The 15388-nt window shown below is 36.9% G+C and overlaps 4 protein-coding genes across 5 annotated transcripts; all 4 read right to left on the reverse strand.

Annotated features, from left to right (window-relative positions):
* Positions 1 to 782: 782 nt before the first annotated feature.
* LOC102679862 lies at positions 783 to 2614 on the reverse strand. The gene is made up of 3 exons (XM_006615205.2): positions 2495 to 2614; positions 1387 to 2057; positions 783 to 1193 (listed from the first exon to the last, which is right to left on the reverse strand). The coding sequence occupies exons 1-3, from the start codon at positions 2592 to 2594 to the stop codon at positions 960 to 962; spliced, it is 1005 nt and encodes a 334-aa protein (XP_006615268.1). The 5' UTR covers positions 2595 to 2614; the 3' UTR covers positions 783 to 959.
* A 325-nt stretch (positions 2615 to 2939) lies between these two features.
* Positions 2940 to 4413, reverse strand: LOC102671168. The gene is made up of 3 exons (XM_031510265.1): positions 4275 to 4413; positions 3435 to 4093; positions 2940 to 3342 (listed from the first exon to the last, which is right to left on the reverse strand). The coding sequence occupies exons 1-3, from the start codon at positions 4303 to 4305 to the stop codon at positions 3115 to 3117; spliced, it is 918 nt and encodes a 305-aa protein (XP_031366125.1). The 5' UTR covers positions 4306 to 4413; the 3' UTR covers positions 2940 to 3114.
* A 2024-nt stretch (positions 4414 to 6437) lies between these two features.
* On the reverse strand, positions 6438 to 9559 carry LOC102679624 (vitellogenin-like). 2 transcript variants are annotated; one of them, XM_031510264.1, is made up of 4 exons: positions 9475 to 9559; positions 7021 to 7718; positions 6687 to 6945; positions 6438 to 6448 (listed from the first exon to the last, which is right to left on the reverse strand). In XM_031510264.1, the coding sequence occupies exons 1-3, from the start codon at positions 9503 to 9505 to the stop codon at positions 6712 to 6714; spliced, it is 963 nt and encodes a 320-aa protein (XP_031366124.1). In that variant the 5' UTR covers positions 9506 to 9559; the 3' UTR covers positions 6438 to 6448; positions 6687 to 6711. The 2 variants fall into 2 exon arrangements, with proteins under 2 accessions (XP_031366124.1, XP_006615267.2); XM_006615204.2 differs by lacking the exon at positions 6438 to 6448 and having other exon boundaries at positions 6665 to 6945.
* A 1376-nt stretch (positions 9560 to 10935) lies between these two features.
* Positions 10936 to 13025, reverse strand: LOC102679412. The gene is made up of 3 exons (XM_006615203.2): positions 12605 to 13025; positions 11416 to 12083; positions 10936 to 11326 (listed from the first exon to the last, which is right to left on the reverse strand). Exons 1-3 carry the CDS (start codon positions 12639 to 12641, stop codon positions 11060 to 11062), a joined length of 972 nt encoding a protein of 323 aa, XP_006615266.1. The 5' UTR covers positions 12642 to 13025; the 3' UTR covers positions 10936 to 11059.
* Positions 13026 to 15388: the final 2363 nt, after the last annotated feature.

Here is a 15388-nt window from a genome sequence, read left to right on the forward strand (position 1 = left end):
AGGGACGAGACACGAATTATACGCATTTCTTAATTAAGGATAATAATTATTTGATAATGAATGATTAAACGAAATCGCACGTTAAATTGTTATCAATTCCACAGATAACATTCGTACCAGGCTGCATTTTTTCCCTCTAATCAGAATGCGAAATTACATTCCGTTCGTTCTGATTGGAGACGAATTCGAAGGACGAAGAAGAAGAAAAAGAAGAAGAAGAAGAACATTAATCGAAAAAAAAACGCTGAAAAATGGCGTTTATTCTTGTTGATTTCGAGCGAGTGTCGAGTAATCTTTTAAGAGGGCCGTTTGCAATCTGCGCAATTTTAGATTTAAGATTAAATCGAGGAAAAGAAAAGTTTTTGCTCTTCCCCTCCCCCCCTCCAAAGCAAAAGTAAGATTAGGGGAAAAAAGAAAGAAAGAAAGATGCGCGCGAGAGAAATGTCGGATCATCGATTAGCTAAATTTTCTTTCGCTGTATATTCGTTTTAATCGATTCGTCAATCAGTAATTTCAACTTACAATGATCGCTGATGAATTCTTAAAAATAAAGAAAAATGCGTACGTTCACATATACACGATGTTCTGTGCGTACATGAACGTGTGTGTACGTATGTGGGTCACCGTAGATATATAATTTAATGTATCCGTAATTTAAATAAAAACAAATTTATCTAATAAGATAATGCGAATTCTTGTTTGAAAGAAAAGTTTTTCAACATGAACGAAACGTAAGATTTACATTGAAATAGAAGAAGGATAATATAATTAAGTTTCTTTCTTTTTAAATATCGTATCATTTTTCGTGTGTTTATTATTGTAATACATTAAGATAAGATAGTCTATTGTACATAAATAGCTACTCTCCTATTTTTAACCTAGAATTTAATGCTCGAAGATTATTTTATTTTTTCATATACTTCTTTTTTTCTTTTGTTTCGTAGCATCCAAAACGCGATTCACTTCATTGGAAACATTCTGTTCACCTCCGAATTCGCCATAATAGTTGTTATCGATGGTTCAGGAATGTCGGGCAATTCTCTCTTGGCAGCTCGAATGTCTCGTAAAGATAGATTCACGTATTGCGATATGGCAGAGAGATTTTTCTTTTCGTCGGAACCCAGAGTGCCCATCCTCGTTATCGATGAAACGAATTGATAGTCGCTCACGAAGATGCGACTAGTTGAAGTTTCCTAAAAAAAAAAAGGAAAAATAAAAAAAAAATTTAACTACTCCCACGATAGAATTTAACTACTTTTCTTACGCGTATAAAATAGAATAGAAGGTATAAATATATTCAAGAATTGAAAAGGATTTCACTTTGACAAAAAGAAAACGGATCAAATTTCTCAACGATGAGAAAACAATCTCTTGAAAATGGCTCACTAGATGAGAATGAAGATCAGGCTCGACGACAACGTTGGCACCGTAAGACCCGAAATAGAAAGACGCGTAGTAGCTGCAATTATTCAAATTAGTCGTCTTCTGGATCACTATAGTCTCGCTCGGGACCTTGTTCAACTGCGGCAAAGATTCCAACTCGTATCTGTTGTTCTTTATCTTGTTCATCATCCTCTTGGACGGATAGTGATTGAGACCGATCGTTACCGCGCACTGTCCAATGGTCGTGTTCTCCAAAATGTCGAACGTTCCATCCGGAACGCCGTTCAGATCGACACCGATGTTGAACCTCTCGGATATCAATTTCACGTCGTTCAGAAATTCGACCTGGATTCGATCGTTCACTATCAAATAATCGACACCGTGCTCGTTGAATTTTATCTCGAATGGTTCGCTGCTGATCAACTGTCTCATTTCTTCCTCCGACACGTCCATTCTGTTGTCGTTAGTCAGATCAACGCTTTGCCTCCTCGTGTTTGCCAGGTGACAGCTCAACCCGTCGGATCCTTTCGGCCTGCAGAACAGGTTCATGGCCGTGTAGTTGAACTTTTGCACCCCGTCGTGGTTCATCGGGGTCGAGGTGATGTTCATCTCGACGTCGAAAACGTATTCCGGCCCGTGTTTCCACACGCTCTCGTCGACCGCCACTTGGGCAACTGAAATTAAGTTTTCGAGTTTTTCATCTATGCCGAGTGGATTTCGTTATTGATCGATGTTTCATAAATTATGATTAATTGTTGATTACTTCAATCGATCGAAGATGGAATAAAGAAAAATAGTAAATATTTCGATGGAATATGACTTGGTTCAATTGATCGAAATTTTTCTTTCAACGAGGACAACACAATTCGAGTTTAAAAGTATCAAATTTTCGTTTCGATAAGAATAATTTTGTGTAAATTGAATGAAGGAAAAATAATAAATGAAAGAAATAATTAATAAGTTATAATGTTTCTGATCATTTATTTTTCTCCGTGTGAACGGAAGCTATGATTTCCAATTAGTTATGAATTATCATTCACATAAGCAGTTCCTGGCCCGATTCAGCCAGATTGACGATAAAGACGGTTAAATGGAAAATTGGCTTACCGACCTAAGAAGAATGGAATTAATGAGACGAGCATGTCGTACCGCACCGCTCTCAACTGGTTTAACACTCTTCTTCGGCTTGAAGGTCCTTTTATATCAGCCATACTCTGCGATGACCTCGGCGTGTAATTTAATTAAGCCATCCCACCATTGACGATTCAATCATTATGTCAACTTGGAAAACCTCTCGCTATTTTCGAGAAACGAAGTAAAATTCGATATACATTGATTAATAGAATTGATTTTCGAGATGCAGAAATTAAATTTTTTCGAAAATATCTTTCAGCGATAGCAATAAAGTTAATGGAGAATGTAATTGTGAGCGATTTTTAATTTACGAAATTTCAGCAATGTATGTCATTTTTATGTCGAAACGATAAGAGAAATCTCGAATAAGGGAACGAGAGGGAAAAAAAAATATCACGGACAAAATATTAGATAATTTTTACACCACAATTCACGTTATCCGTATATACATATATTAAAAAATTTATTTCTTTCCTTTATTATCAAATATATTAATATTCAAGTGGAATCACTTCAGACAACTATACTATACATTATTTCTCCGTATACTTTCATATTCTTTATTCAAAACAAAATCGCATTCTTCTATTTCAACCTCTATATCACTAGATTGTGTTTCATTCCTTCTCTGAAACGTAGATTCACGACGTGATCGTAATTTAAAAATGGCAACGGCTCTTTGGCAGGCTCTATGTCCACCAACTCCACGGATGATATATCCTGCACGATAAAATCTCTCTCCGCTAGATTCACCATCTTGACGTGCATCTCCGTCCGACTACGGAACGTGTCGTCGCTCACGTGCATCTTGCTCGTAGATTTGCTCTGCAAAATAAACCACGCGCCAGTTGTAGTACGTGTCACCCTTTTCCGTTACGAACAAATATCTAATCGACAATTGTCTCGCAGATACGTACGATTTTAATATTCAATTCCGATTTTCCATCAACCGGTTCCTGCAATTTCGTACATCTCTTGCTCTCCATAGTCTTCCCAATCACGACGACAGAGTTCGATCGTCGTCGCGGCAACGACAGAATTTCTAATTCGTAATTTTTCCCCTCCTCCTCCTCCTCTCCCCTTCCATCGTTCCTCGTTTGGCCATGCGCAACCACGTTCTCGTCTTTGTCGTATTCGAAAACGCTGAACAAGGTGGGACAATCGCCCAACGCGTATCTCTCTCTCGCAAAGAATACCGGCATCGAGTTCACATTTTCCCTCAGATCCGTTCCAACGCTCAACTCTTTCACGATGCTTCGTATGATGTTCAATTGTTCGTCCTCGATCACCGTTGGAAACCGTAGATTTTCGATACCCTGCGGGCTGAATTCGATCAAAAAGGAATATTCCATGCTGCTTGTCTCGGGATAATGCTTTTCCGCTATTGCCACGTCCTCGAAACGACAGTATAACCTGTCAATCATTTCTGGCCGACATCTCATCGTGGTCGTCACGTTTATGATCAACAGTGGCTCGTCTAGAACGTCGGCGGACAACAGATACGTGAGATTCGCGTGGAACACGTATTCCGGGCCGAAAATCCACTCGTTTGGACGATCCACGAGAACATTGGCCGCTGGATGAGAGAAAAAGAAATTAAATTTTAGAGGTTATAATTCTCGTTTAACAGGGAATACAAAAAAGCGTAATCTGCTAATAGAATTTTGGAAAAGAGAAAGTGTTTTGAAGCGATTTCGAAAGAAGATGGAGAGAATGCAGAATTTAATTAATTTATTCGGATTAATTAGCTTACCGACCTAGAAAGAATGGGATTAATATGAAGTTCATGTTGATGCGGCGTGTTTAACTAACCGAATTGGCTTTCTTGCGGTCGAAACCTCCTTTATAGCAGTGGCCACTGTGGAAAGAATAATGGGCACCATGTGACGAAGTTAGCTTCTTCGGACCGCGCTTGCGTCCGTTAATTCGATGTAATCCTTGCTGCGGCGTAGTTGATGTGCACGTATAAGTTACGTGTACGCTCGTATATCACTTTGTAACTTTTGCACTTTGACGATTAGACGAGTTGGTTTCAGGGAAATCGTCGTGAAGTGGAAAATTTTAGAATTGACGGTCAGGAATTTTATTTGAAAAATCATGATTACAATTTTTTACTTTAATCCGAAGAGTAGAGAGCAATGATCGAACAATAATAATATAGGAATAAAAAATATTGCATCGATTGGAGAGATTCTTTCGATAAATTTTTCTTTTACATTACCTTCTGTGGAAATTTTCTTTTTTTTTTTTTTTCGATTGTAATAAAATACGAAAGAAACGGTATAACATTACAAGAATTGACAAAAAATGACAAGGTATATTTTGACGTTGGATCAAATCAAATACGCGACGAGTTAATTTTCAGTCAAATTAAAGGACTGTCCGATTCATTTCGATCGAGAATAAAATTATTCGATTAACAATATGATTCATGAGAAACTAGGAATTGGTCGAATTAAGTTCCATTTGACACTTCAACGATCGTAATTTGTATTATGAATGGCTCGTATTGCCGAAGTGTGTTATTCTATTAAACTCGTTACGTGGCTAATGAAAGAGGCCATTTTTGTCTCGTTTGCATTATTTATTTTTCTAGAAGTGGCTCGAACGGATCATGAAATCCTGATCTTTAGAAACTTGCAATCGTTTCGCAAATATTTTTTATAATATTTTAATATCGCGACTAAGACAGATCGTTCTATTCTCGTATTTTAATCGAGAAATGGAAGATAAAAATTTTTGCCTCGATGCTACATTTTACGTCGCAAACGTATTTCTCTGAATTCTCTGAATAATAAAGCTTAAACCTTTGCAGCACGCAAGCTTTATGCATTAACTTCAAAGAGAACTTTGCGTGTGCGTTTGACAGTCGAATATAACTGCTCTCTCAGGGCGCGAACAAACCACATTTAACTGACTGATGTCGCTTTTGACAACGAGTTGACATTCTATCGATTGCTCTCTGTTTCCTTCTTCAGTTTTGAGAAAATAAATAATTCAATCGGAACGAATCTTTCTTTCGATCGAACGAAACGTTCTTTTGATCAATCTTAGAAGTGTTAATTTATAAAACGGAAAAGGAACGAAATAATAGAAATAATGGAAGCTAGTCACAAGCAAGCTTGTTAATTCTTCTAGTTATCGTAATTGCAAATTTTCGAACTTCAATTGTATATATATATATATTATGATAGATTATTTCCTTTTTAATCTTAAACGAGATAATTAAGCACTGATTGACGCAATGACGAGGAATATTGCGTTTTTCTAAGAATTTTCAATTCTTTAAGAAGAAAAGCAATGAAAGAATATTAAGAAGAATTTTGGAAAGGAGTTTAAAAATACAAAGGAAGATTATCTTTTCTGCTTTTTGTTAATTCATTCGTCCAAACGCCTCAAACGTGCAAACTTTGACACTTATTCGATTTTACGATTTCGATCGTAAATCATAAAACAGAGACGATGTTTTGCTAAATAACACTGCTGAAAATTGAAACATCTCTGATTTTTTACCGCGAATATTTGATCTTTAAAGAGAAAACTGATGTAGCAATGCAGAAATTAAAAGGATTTGATTTATTATTTTGTTTTTGAAAGAATATTTATTTATTTTGTTGGAAGAAACAAAAATAACAACATAACAACAAATAATTTACATTGATTACATTTGAATAAAATTATGACGTATTTATTCTAACATTTATTAATTATTAGAATTACAATTTAAAAATTTCATTCAGAATTTATTTGATTTACAATTAGTTAATTTATTCGACATCATTTATAATGTGTATAAATAAACATTAATTTAAATGGTAACATTTGAAAAATAATTTCCAAAGATTTATTTTATTTAATCAATATTTCTTTCATATTAAATTTTATGAGAACAACTCTCTAATATTTATTTTTAATCAACTTTTTAAACGAGCTAATCTTTTCTTTCAGAATTTCTTTTGGGATCAAAAAAATATAATTTCTCTCTTAACATACAATATGAAAATATCGTACGATTTCACGTCATAATTTACTAGTTTACATCGCTTCAAATTTCCAATACAACTAAAAATGTAATCATTTGTACATTTATGCAGCAATTTATTTGACACGTTGAATAAAATTTAGATTAAGCATTAATTTTTAATGCCTAAACGTACATTTCGTGTTACAAATTCATTTGTTAAAGACAAATGTTCATTTATACTCGGGAATTCGCTCCAAATTGGTGTACGCGTACAAGCTAGTAGACGCTGGGTTCACGATTTCCCGGATTGGAATTCGGGCAAAATTTATACTTTTCAAAGACAAATTGATCTTCTGATGCAAATTCATCGTTCTAGGTCTGTTCAACGTTCTCATCACGCCTGTAGACTCCGTGAACGAAATTATCCCCTTCCGCGAGATGTATATACGACTGACAGACGTGGTCTGCGAACGAAACGAGATATAAAAAAAGAAATATAATAACAAATTTATCCAAAAACGCATAGATCCAATCCTCACCATGTCCATGAAAATATCCCTCCTGCCAAAGCTAAAATCCTCGTGATTTCCAAAGAAGTAGATCTTCCTGTTCGGGCACCTCTTCGGATATCTCACCTTCTCGATTCGAATACTTCCCCTGCTCAATGGCACCATGCCTGCCCGTTCGGGCTCCAACATGATCTCGAACTTCTCATCGCTCTCCTCCCCGTATCCCGCCCTCGACACCTTCACCTCCACCTCGCAGTAACCGATGCTGGAGTTCTCCATGGTGAGGAACCGATCGTGCTCCTTCTCCGCCGTTAGCTCGAAGCCAATGTTAAGCTGACCGACAATCGCCCTCATCATGTCCAACCTCCACCTGGCTATATCCCTCGACACGACCAGATTCTCTATACCTCTCGCGTTGAACCTGATCTCGAACGGTTCCTCGTCCACGAATCTGTCGCCTATCGGGACGAAATTTCTCGCGTTCGAGCATCTCTCGTTCTTGGGATCCGGTCTCACTATCCTTCCGTTCGAGAAATGGCAGTTCAACGTGTCGCTTCCTTTCGTTCGACACTTGAGCTCGGACGCGATCATGGAGCAGATCGTGTCCTCGTCGTGCACGATGTTGGACAGGGACATGTTCACCAACACGTCGTAAGTGCATTCGGGGCCGTAACGTTGCCAGTCGGAATCGTCGTGGTACGCGTTCTCGCGGCCGGGCACGCGTGTCGCTGAAACACGGAGACGGATGACGCGTGGATACGTGGCAAGATGATACGAGCAGAGGGAGGGTATTGAATAAGTAGTTGAAAATAAAGGTGGTTCGAGTAATTACTCGTCGAATAATATTTATTCGTGATTTTGATCTTTTCGTGTAATTCTAATTATTATTTCATAGCAGAGGGGAGAGATATTAAGTTATGCTGAAAAGGTAGCTAGTTAAAAATAAAGTTGTTTCGAATAATTATTTGTTAAAATAATATTTGTTGAATAATATTTATTTGTAGTTAGTCCACTTTTCGTAATTAGAATTATTATTCTAGAGCAGAAGAGGGATATTAAGTTATTAAGTTATTAAGTAAGAAAAAATAGCTAGTTAAAAATAAAGTTACTTCGAATAATTATTTGTTAAAATGCTCGAATAATATTTATTTGTAGTTGATCCGCTTTTCGTGTAATTTTAATTATTATTTCATAACAAAGAGAGGAAGTATTACGTTGAAAAAGTAACTAGTTAAAATAAAGTTATTTCAAGTAATTATTTGTTAAAATGCTCGAATAATATTTATTTGTAGTTGATCCGCTTTTCGTGTAATTTTAATTATTATTTCATAACAAAGAGAGGAAGTATTACGTTGAAAAAGTAACTAGTTAAAATAAAGTTATTTCAAGTAATTATTTGTTAAAATGCTCGAATAATATTTATTTGTAGTTGATCCGCTTTTCGTGTAATTTTAATTATTATTTCATAACAAAGAGAGGAAGTATTACGTTGAAAAAGTAACTAGTTAAAATAAAGTTATTTCAAGTAATTATTTGTTAAAATGCTCGAATAATATTTATTTGTAGTTGATCCGCTTTTCGTGTAATTTTAATTATTATTTTATAGCAGAGGGAAGGAGTCTGAGTTTTGTTGAAAAAATAATTAGTTAAAAATAAAATTATTTCGAGTAATTATTTGTTAAAATGTTTGAATAACATTTATATTATATTATTATAATTGATCCGCTTTTTGTGTAATCTCGGCCTTGTTTGGTATTACAATTATTATTATTATGGTTTGTACAGTGATGGACAAAAATTAATAGTTGAAATTACGAATAAAATTACTTGGATAAATTACTTCAATATAATTTATCATTCAAAACAGAATAATTGGAAATAAATGGCAAACAATGGCCAAGAAAAACGGATCAACTATAATAGCTACGAATAAATGTTATTTAAGCATTTTAATAAGTAGTTACTTAAAGTAATTTGAGATTTTTAACTAGATTTTTATTTTTTCAATGGGCCAATGCCTCTGGTTTTGAACGACATTATCGAAGTTCACTGTTGAAAAGAACTCTGATGAGACGGTACAGAAGTAAGAGGGATTCTTCATTAGAACAAGATTTATCTTCATTTTAGACGCTTTGTCGACGATCCTGACACGATACATTATTATAATAGAAGAGATATTGATTCATAGAATTAGTATATGTAATATCACGCTAAAAAATACGTGTGAAAATAGATTCCATATTAATCACAATCGATTAAATGCAATCCTTGAAACAACAAGCCAGATATATGGAATAATGGAGATATCTGCGATATATCGATGATATTATCGATCGTAAGAAATATTTTTACCTTGTGTAAAAATAAAATATGTAACGAAAAGTGTATAAGAATATATGAAATATCGTTGAAAAAGATAGAATACGATGAATATTTTATTTATGAAATGAAAGTTGAAGAAACGAAAAGCATACAGGTACATACCCAACAGATATGGCAGAATGATTATCAACATGTTGGAAGGCTCCTGCTAAGACGACTGATACGATCGTGTTCTATCTGTCTTCTCTTTATACGACAGATTGAACTTGATTCATTACCATCTCCTTGAAAATAATTTCATTAACGATCGTTTCCTGCGTATTGTGGTTCCTGCAGACATCTTCTGTATCGTTTCACGTGTCTGATATCATTTTCTAACAGTTCTCGGATCGTTCTAGCTGAGACACGCCTTTTAAACGAGATTTTAACTCGGTTCTCGAGCTATGTTTAACGAATCTAAAACGAACGATAGAACGTTTATTTTTTTGTTTTAATTCCACGTTGTATTCTATTAAAATTTGAACGTTATGATCAAAGGTGTTTCGAGGGTGAATCAAGGATCGAGCTCATTTGACAGTAAAGGTAGAAGATCATTGTAAAATCATATGAAAGATCATTTCAAGATCGAAATTGTCAAAATTTCAATCTATTTAAAAAGTGTTTGAGATAATCGTTCAAAAATAGAACATCATTTTAAGTTCTTTCAAAGAAAAATAAATCTGTCATATCAAATCTATAGAAATATGAACAACAACAAAAATAACTCGCTCTGCAAATTATTTTATTCGCAAATTTTTTTCTGCTCCTTTATTATCCTTTATTATTATATTTCATATATTAATAAGCCAAAATCGAATCGAATCTCTCATTCATTCGACAATTCAATGTAATACAATATAATAACTTTTGATCACAAGTCCGTTTTCCATTATTAAATGTCAAAAATTGAACGATTTTTTTTCGGCCTTGTCTAACGTAAAATTCTTCTTCGACGCAGTTTAAACTGTGGGGAAAAAATAGTTGCTTTGAAATTTGAATATGGCGTTAACTTTTATGTCTCAATCATCGCGCCGAGCGATGAAACGATTTGATTAAATAAGTGGCGTGTCTCGGGTTCGTGTAAAATTTTAAAAGAGTAACGAAATGGATTTAATTGTTTTCCTCGTTTCGAGAACGCCGATGACACCATTTATGCCGATTGAATTAAACGCCGTGTACGTATCGTGTATCTTCATTGCCAATCGATCCACAGATGCGCGACGCGATAAGATCCTTGCTTCCTTCGAATCGAATTATTATATAGTCTAGTCGCAATTAAAAATCGCTTTCAACTCACAACTTTCCAATCTCTTCTTCTTTAAGATTAAGACTAAGATTAAATCGAAAGCGAAGACGATTCAAACGATTATTTAATCTACTCCAAAGTGCCACGATTCGTTCGAAAGAAATAATTGACAGCTATATTTAGTTTGTAGGAGTAAGTGGTTGGTGAATGGACTGGAGCGCTTTATAACTGCTCGCGATGCCACTATATTTACTTACGCGCGAATAAAAAAATTTCATGGATGCATTCTTCCCGAATATATCCACTGTTTCGATTAGAAGGAAAGAACTTAAACAGAATTTATTTGTACAAACGAAAGAGCGCTTTATTATTTACAGAATCGAACGACAAATGCACACTTACAATATTATTTACAACAATAGTGGTATACTTGAATTTTATTGTCATTCAAGGCCCTCCAAATCAAACCTCCAACGACGACGACGAGTCTCCATCGTCCTCCTCCATCGAGTTCTCCATCAGCCATCTACCTATGAACATGCTTGCCAGCTCCGGATCCTTCACTTCCGGTGGATCGTTGCTCGCCGCCAATATCGATTCCAATCTCACGCTTATGTTCTCGTATAGAGTCGTAACCATCCCCTCGGACACCTTGCTGGTAGTTATCACGTTCGTGGTCCCGGATATAAACTCGGTCGAGGTGATCGCTATGTGACTTTCCGACGAGCTCTGCGAATAACGGTTTTAAAGAAAAAAAGAAAAAAAATCGATCGAAGAATACGAAGAATAATACGAAGAGCGACGAAGAATATACTCACGACAGTTGACACCACGTCGCTCATCTGTTTCATACCCTCCGCGCTCCCGAAGAAATAGGGCACATTGTGCGTGCACATGTGAAGATTCCTTATCTTTCTGATCTCCACCAATTGACCGTCCTTCAACCCGAACACCGTCTCCAGAATGTAATTGCGACCCGCGCGGCTCAAACCGGCGACTGTGTTACGTTCGACGGTGAACATGGTCACGCACTCGCCCTGTGTGAAGTTCTCCATCAGCTCGAACGTTCGATCGTACTCCCCTACCAGAGCGCCTATGTTCAACTGTCCAACGATCACCCGAATCATGTCCAACTCCCTCGGTTGCACGTTCTCGTTCACAACCAGGCTATCCAACCCCTGCTCCGTGAATCTGATCTCGAACTGATCCTGATTGATCTCGTACGCCTCCTGCCTCGACACCTGGCTCACGGGGATCGCCGGCGAACCCGGGTCCAAACTTTCCGTCACGTAACTGTCCGCCTTCGACTCGCGAAAATGGCAGGTCAACGCGTGGAAACGTTTCGGCTGGCACACCAATTTGGACGCGACGTTCAACCTGATGCTTATGTAGCTACCTTCCTCCGGGATCGCGGTCGAGTTCACTTGGACGTGGAAGATGTACTCGGGCCCGTGCATCCACGGGCTTTCGAGGAAGACACGAGCGGCTGAAAGAAATAACGCGGGACGATCATGTTTTCGGTTCACGTTCCACGGTCCTCGCGATTTTTCCGTTCCCTCGAAGTGGACAGGGACTGCGCGCGCAGCAGCATCTCTTCCCCCTCCGCCTCGCCCACGTGAACGCGAGATTGAATGATTGGGGCTGGTTCGAATGGAATCGAATGGATTATGCCTCTCTCGTATCACGTGACGCGATAGATCTTTATAGTTTTGACTTTCCGGCCAGGGAGGAGAGCAGACTTTCGGAGGTTTTCGGATCGAGTCGCGATCTGTACGAAATATTGAGGAAGAGAAGGGAGAGGAGAGCAGGGAAGTATAAAAGGAGAATAAAATGAACGGAGGGAAGATTGGATTTAATTGATCGAGGTTATGGACGACGAGGTGGATCGACGATAGTTGTTCCGTGTCGAGTTCGAGAGTGGAGGGCTTAAGCGGGAGGAATAAGGGAAAACGGGACGGGAAGGAAAAGGAAGGAATGACGGATTCGGTCCTGTGATCGGTGGCTTACCTAAGAAAAATGGCACTACGTTCAGCACTACGTTCATGGTGGCACCGTGCAACGTTCCAACTACTTTAGTGGGGTAAAGCGGTGTTGGGGCCGCTCTTATACCGTGGCTAAACTGCACTACTGACCTCTTCTTACGATTAGCAAGCTCCAATTTACCGAAGCCTGCTCTCTCTTTCCAGTTGGAAAATAAAGCGTGTGTGTGGTGCACGGTGGTGGCGGTGATAGGTTTAGAGAATTGATACGGTGGTTCGGTGAATCGGGGTCATCACGGGACCCTCCGCGACCCGTTAACACGAAACTGGCCGCCAATTACCTCGCGTGTCAACGACCGACGTGTCGAGACGCGTTACCGTCCATTCTTCTCCTCTCCATTTTCCATTCTTTCCGCATTCTTTTCATCGAGTTTTGCATAGAAACATGGGAAGGAAATTTCGCGTTCGAGATAGATCGTCCGCATTTTCGAACATCGAAATTTCTTAATACGATTGTGTATAGTTTTTGCACGCTTTTCCATGCGATTTTGGACGTGTAGAAGGGTCGAAGAGTTTTTGGAGGGAAGGGGAAGTTTTCGAACTGTGAACGTGTCTCTTTTCGCTTTTGGAACTTCGATCAACGAAACTAGATTCTGTATTAATTTGAAACGTTAATTCTTTTCCAAGAAGCATTGTGTTATATGATTGATAATATAGGAAAAGTAGAAAGAGAAAAAAAGAATCAAATTTCTTACGAGTAAACAATAATTTTAGTTTATAACTTAATGGTCGTTTAAAATTCTAAGTCTAAGTTTCGTGTTGACGGTAGTTTTGTAAACAGCTTGTCCACGCGTCTTTTAACTCGTACTATGCTCGATTGACTAACGTCAAATGAACGTGATCAGAACGGATCATTTGTTCGAATCGTATGTATAGTACATATTTACGCTCTTCAAAATGAGTTAGTTTTTCAAATAAACTAAATGCAATTGGTGGATTTTTGCTGCAAAATAAAGATACCAAAAATAAATATAAATAAAGTAAGCGAATTATAGAAAGAATAATTAACTCATTTATCAATTTTTCGATAGATTTCTCAAGAGCCACATTTTATTCAAACATTTTATTTCCAGATTTATAAATAGGATGTGGAATGAGACAGTATATTTCATAATCGTTCGTTCAGCAGCTATCACTTCATAGAATAAATCGAAATTCTTCCTTGTTCGTCTGATTGTTCAATTTCTTTCATGAAACCTTGTAATCTCGTTCATGCTCGTGTTCTTCTCATCCCTTCTTATCTCTGAAAACTCAACTGATTCGCCAGTAGATGACACGTACGTATCTATGATAATTCATCAATTATATTATTCTTCTCAAACGTGTACTTATCAATTCTGAGATCGTCGAAATAGATCTTGAACATCTGATTCCCAAAATCATATTTTTAGTAGGATGATGGCTTTTTGATCGAACGTGTCAGTCGTGAATTCGGCGAACTTGGTATCTTCGAAACGCCATTGTTGTGGCTTCTTAGACGTTTCAGCACAGATTTGAACTTTTATATTTATCCTCTTCCATATAGCACAAACAATATCAATGATTGTATTGAACGTGCTCCCATTTTTCCATCGATGATCGATTGGTGGACAATTGGAACTTCTGAAACGAAGGAATAATAATCCAAAAACTCATTTTTCCATCGATTGATGGACGACTCCCTGAAACAAAAAAATAATTATCCAAGAATTTATCTTTTCGATGGATGAAGTCTTAAAAGAATACTTATCCAAGAACAATTGCGTCTATAAATCTATGAATCCTTTCCAGATTTTTGCTCTCGAAACACGAGAAAGGACGAGAGGGTGAAAAGTAGGTCGCACGAAGCGATCCTCGCGAAGAAATTTTGCATAATCGGCGGCGAATCGAATCGGGGAGAGGTTTAAACGGTGTTAACGCATCGTTGCAACTAGCTTGACCCGTCCTTCGTGAATCATTGACTACGAGTGTATTAATAAGAGGGCAATCGAGGGATCTAACTGACCTAGGAGAAACGCCACTCGAATAAAAAGTTCGTGCCGTGATTCGATCGAAACTAATTTCTTCTCTCCTTGATGATGATTTGATTGACAGATTTTTATACGTCGTCATCTCGGTTAGATAGGTTAGGGCGCGATTCGATGCACCTCCGCGGATAACAAATTTCTTCGAACGAATTATCTTCACGTTCAAACTGAAATATTATGGTACGAGTATACTCGTAGCCTTGGTCGTGCCACATGCAGGCAAAAACTTACTTCGCGAGTTTGACAGATATTAGAAAATAAAATTATATAAAATTATATAAAATTATAAAAGATAAAAGTAAGAGATAGATATTGAAATGTAGAAATTATTGTATAATATTGTATATATAAAATTACCAACGGGAAAGAATTACACGTAATTAGTGGACGTAATTAGAGTATATTAATAATTGAAGTTTGCAGAAAGTTTCTTAAAGTTTGGGATATCTCTGAAGGGTTTATTTGTCGAATTTCTCATTTAATGATTTCACGTGAACACGCGATAATTAATGGGAAATTAATGTGCGTGAGAGATTGTTGAAATAATCTGATGAATTTAGATCTCGAGATATTTTGATTATTTGGAATTGGAATAAATTGTTTTAAATAATGTTGAATAATTTTTAAGAGAAAGGAGGAAACGGTGTAGAGATAATATTTTATTTTTTCGTTAAATATTGTCGCTTGAACTTTCGATTATATATTATTAGCTTTATCTTTTTTTTTTCCTTTTTTTTTTTTTTTTT

The sequence above is a fragment of the Apis dorsata genome, unplaced genomic scaffold, assembly GCF_000469605.1.
Source record: "Apis dorsata unplaced genomic scaffold, Apis dorsata 1.3 scaffold_217, whole genome shotgun sequence".
NCBI classification, from domain to species: domain Eukaryota; kingdom Metazoa; phylum Arthropoda; class Insecta; order Hymenoptera; family Apidae; genus Apis; species Apis dorsata.

Excerpts from the sequence above, each read along its gene's own strand:
- LOC102679862 (XM_006615205.2), bottom strand. The coding sequence starts at position 2,594 with ATGGCTGATATAAAAGGACCTTCAAGCCGAAGAAGAGTGTTAAACCAG. Across the intron at positions 2,058-2,494 it reads ATTAATTCCATTCTTCTTAG|TTGCCCAAGTGGCGGTCGAC; the intron begins GTCGGTAAGCCA and ends ACTTAATTTCAG. Across the intron at positions 1,194-1,386 it reads CTGATCTTCATTCTCATCTA|GAAACTTCAACTAGTCGCAT; the intron begins GTGAGCCATTTT and ends TTTTTTTTTTAG.
- LOC102679624 (XM_031510264.1), bottom strand. The coding sequence starts at position 9,505 with ATGTTGATAATCATTCTGCCATATCTGTTGG. Across the intron at positions 7,719-9,474 it reads CATTCTGCCATATCTGTTGG|CGACACGCGTGCCCGGCCGC; the intron begins GTATGTACCTGT and ends TCCGTGTTTCAG. Across the intron at positions 6,946-7,020 it reads GGGATATTTTCATGGACATG|ACCACGTCTGTCAGTCGTAT; the intron begins GTGAGGATTGGA and ends TTTCGTTCGCAG.
- LOC102671168 (XM_031510265.1), bottom strand. The coding sequence starts at position 4,305 with ATGAACTTCATATTAATCCCATTCTTTCTAG. Across the intron at positions 4,094-4,274 it reads ATTAATCCCATTCTTTCTAG|CGGCCAATGTTCTCGTGGAT; the intron begins GTCGGTAAGCTA and ends TCTCTCATCCAG. Across the intron at positions 3,343-3,434 it reads CGGAATTGAATATTAAAATC|AGCAAATCTACGAGCAAGAT; the intron begins GTACGTATCTGC and ends TTTATTTTGCAG.
- LOC102679412 (XM_006615203.2), bottom strand. The coding sequence starts at position 12,641 with ATGAACGTAGTGCTGAACGTAGTGCCATTTTTCTTAG. Across the intron at positions 12,084-12,604 it reads CGTAGTGCCATTTTTCTTAG|CCGCTCGTGTCTTCCTCGAA; the intron begins GTAAGCCACCGA and ends TATTTCTTTCAG. Across the intron at positions 11,327-11,415 it reads GCGACGTGGTGTCAACTGTC|AGCTCGTCGGAAAGTCACAT; the intron begins GTGAGTATATTC and ends CGTTATTCGCAG.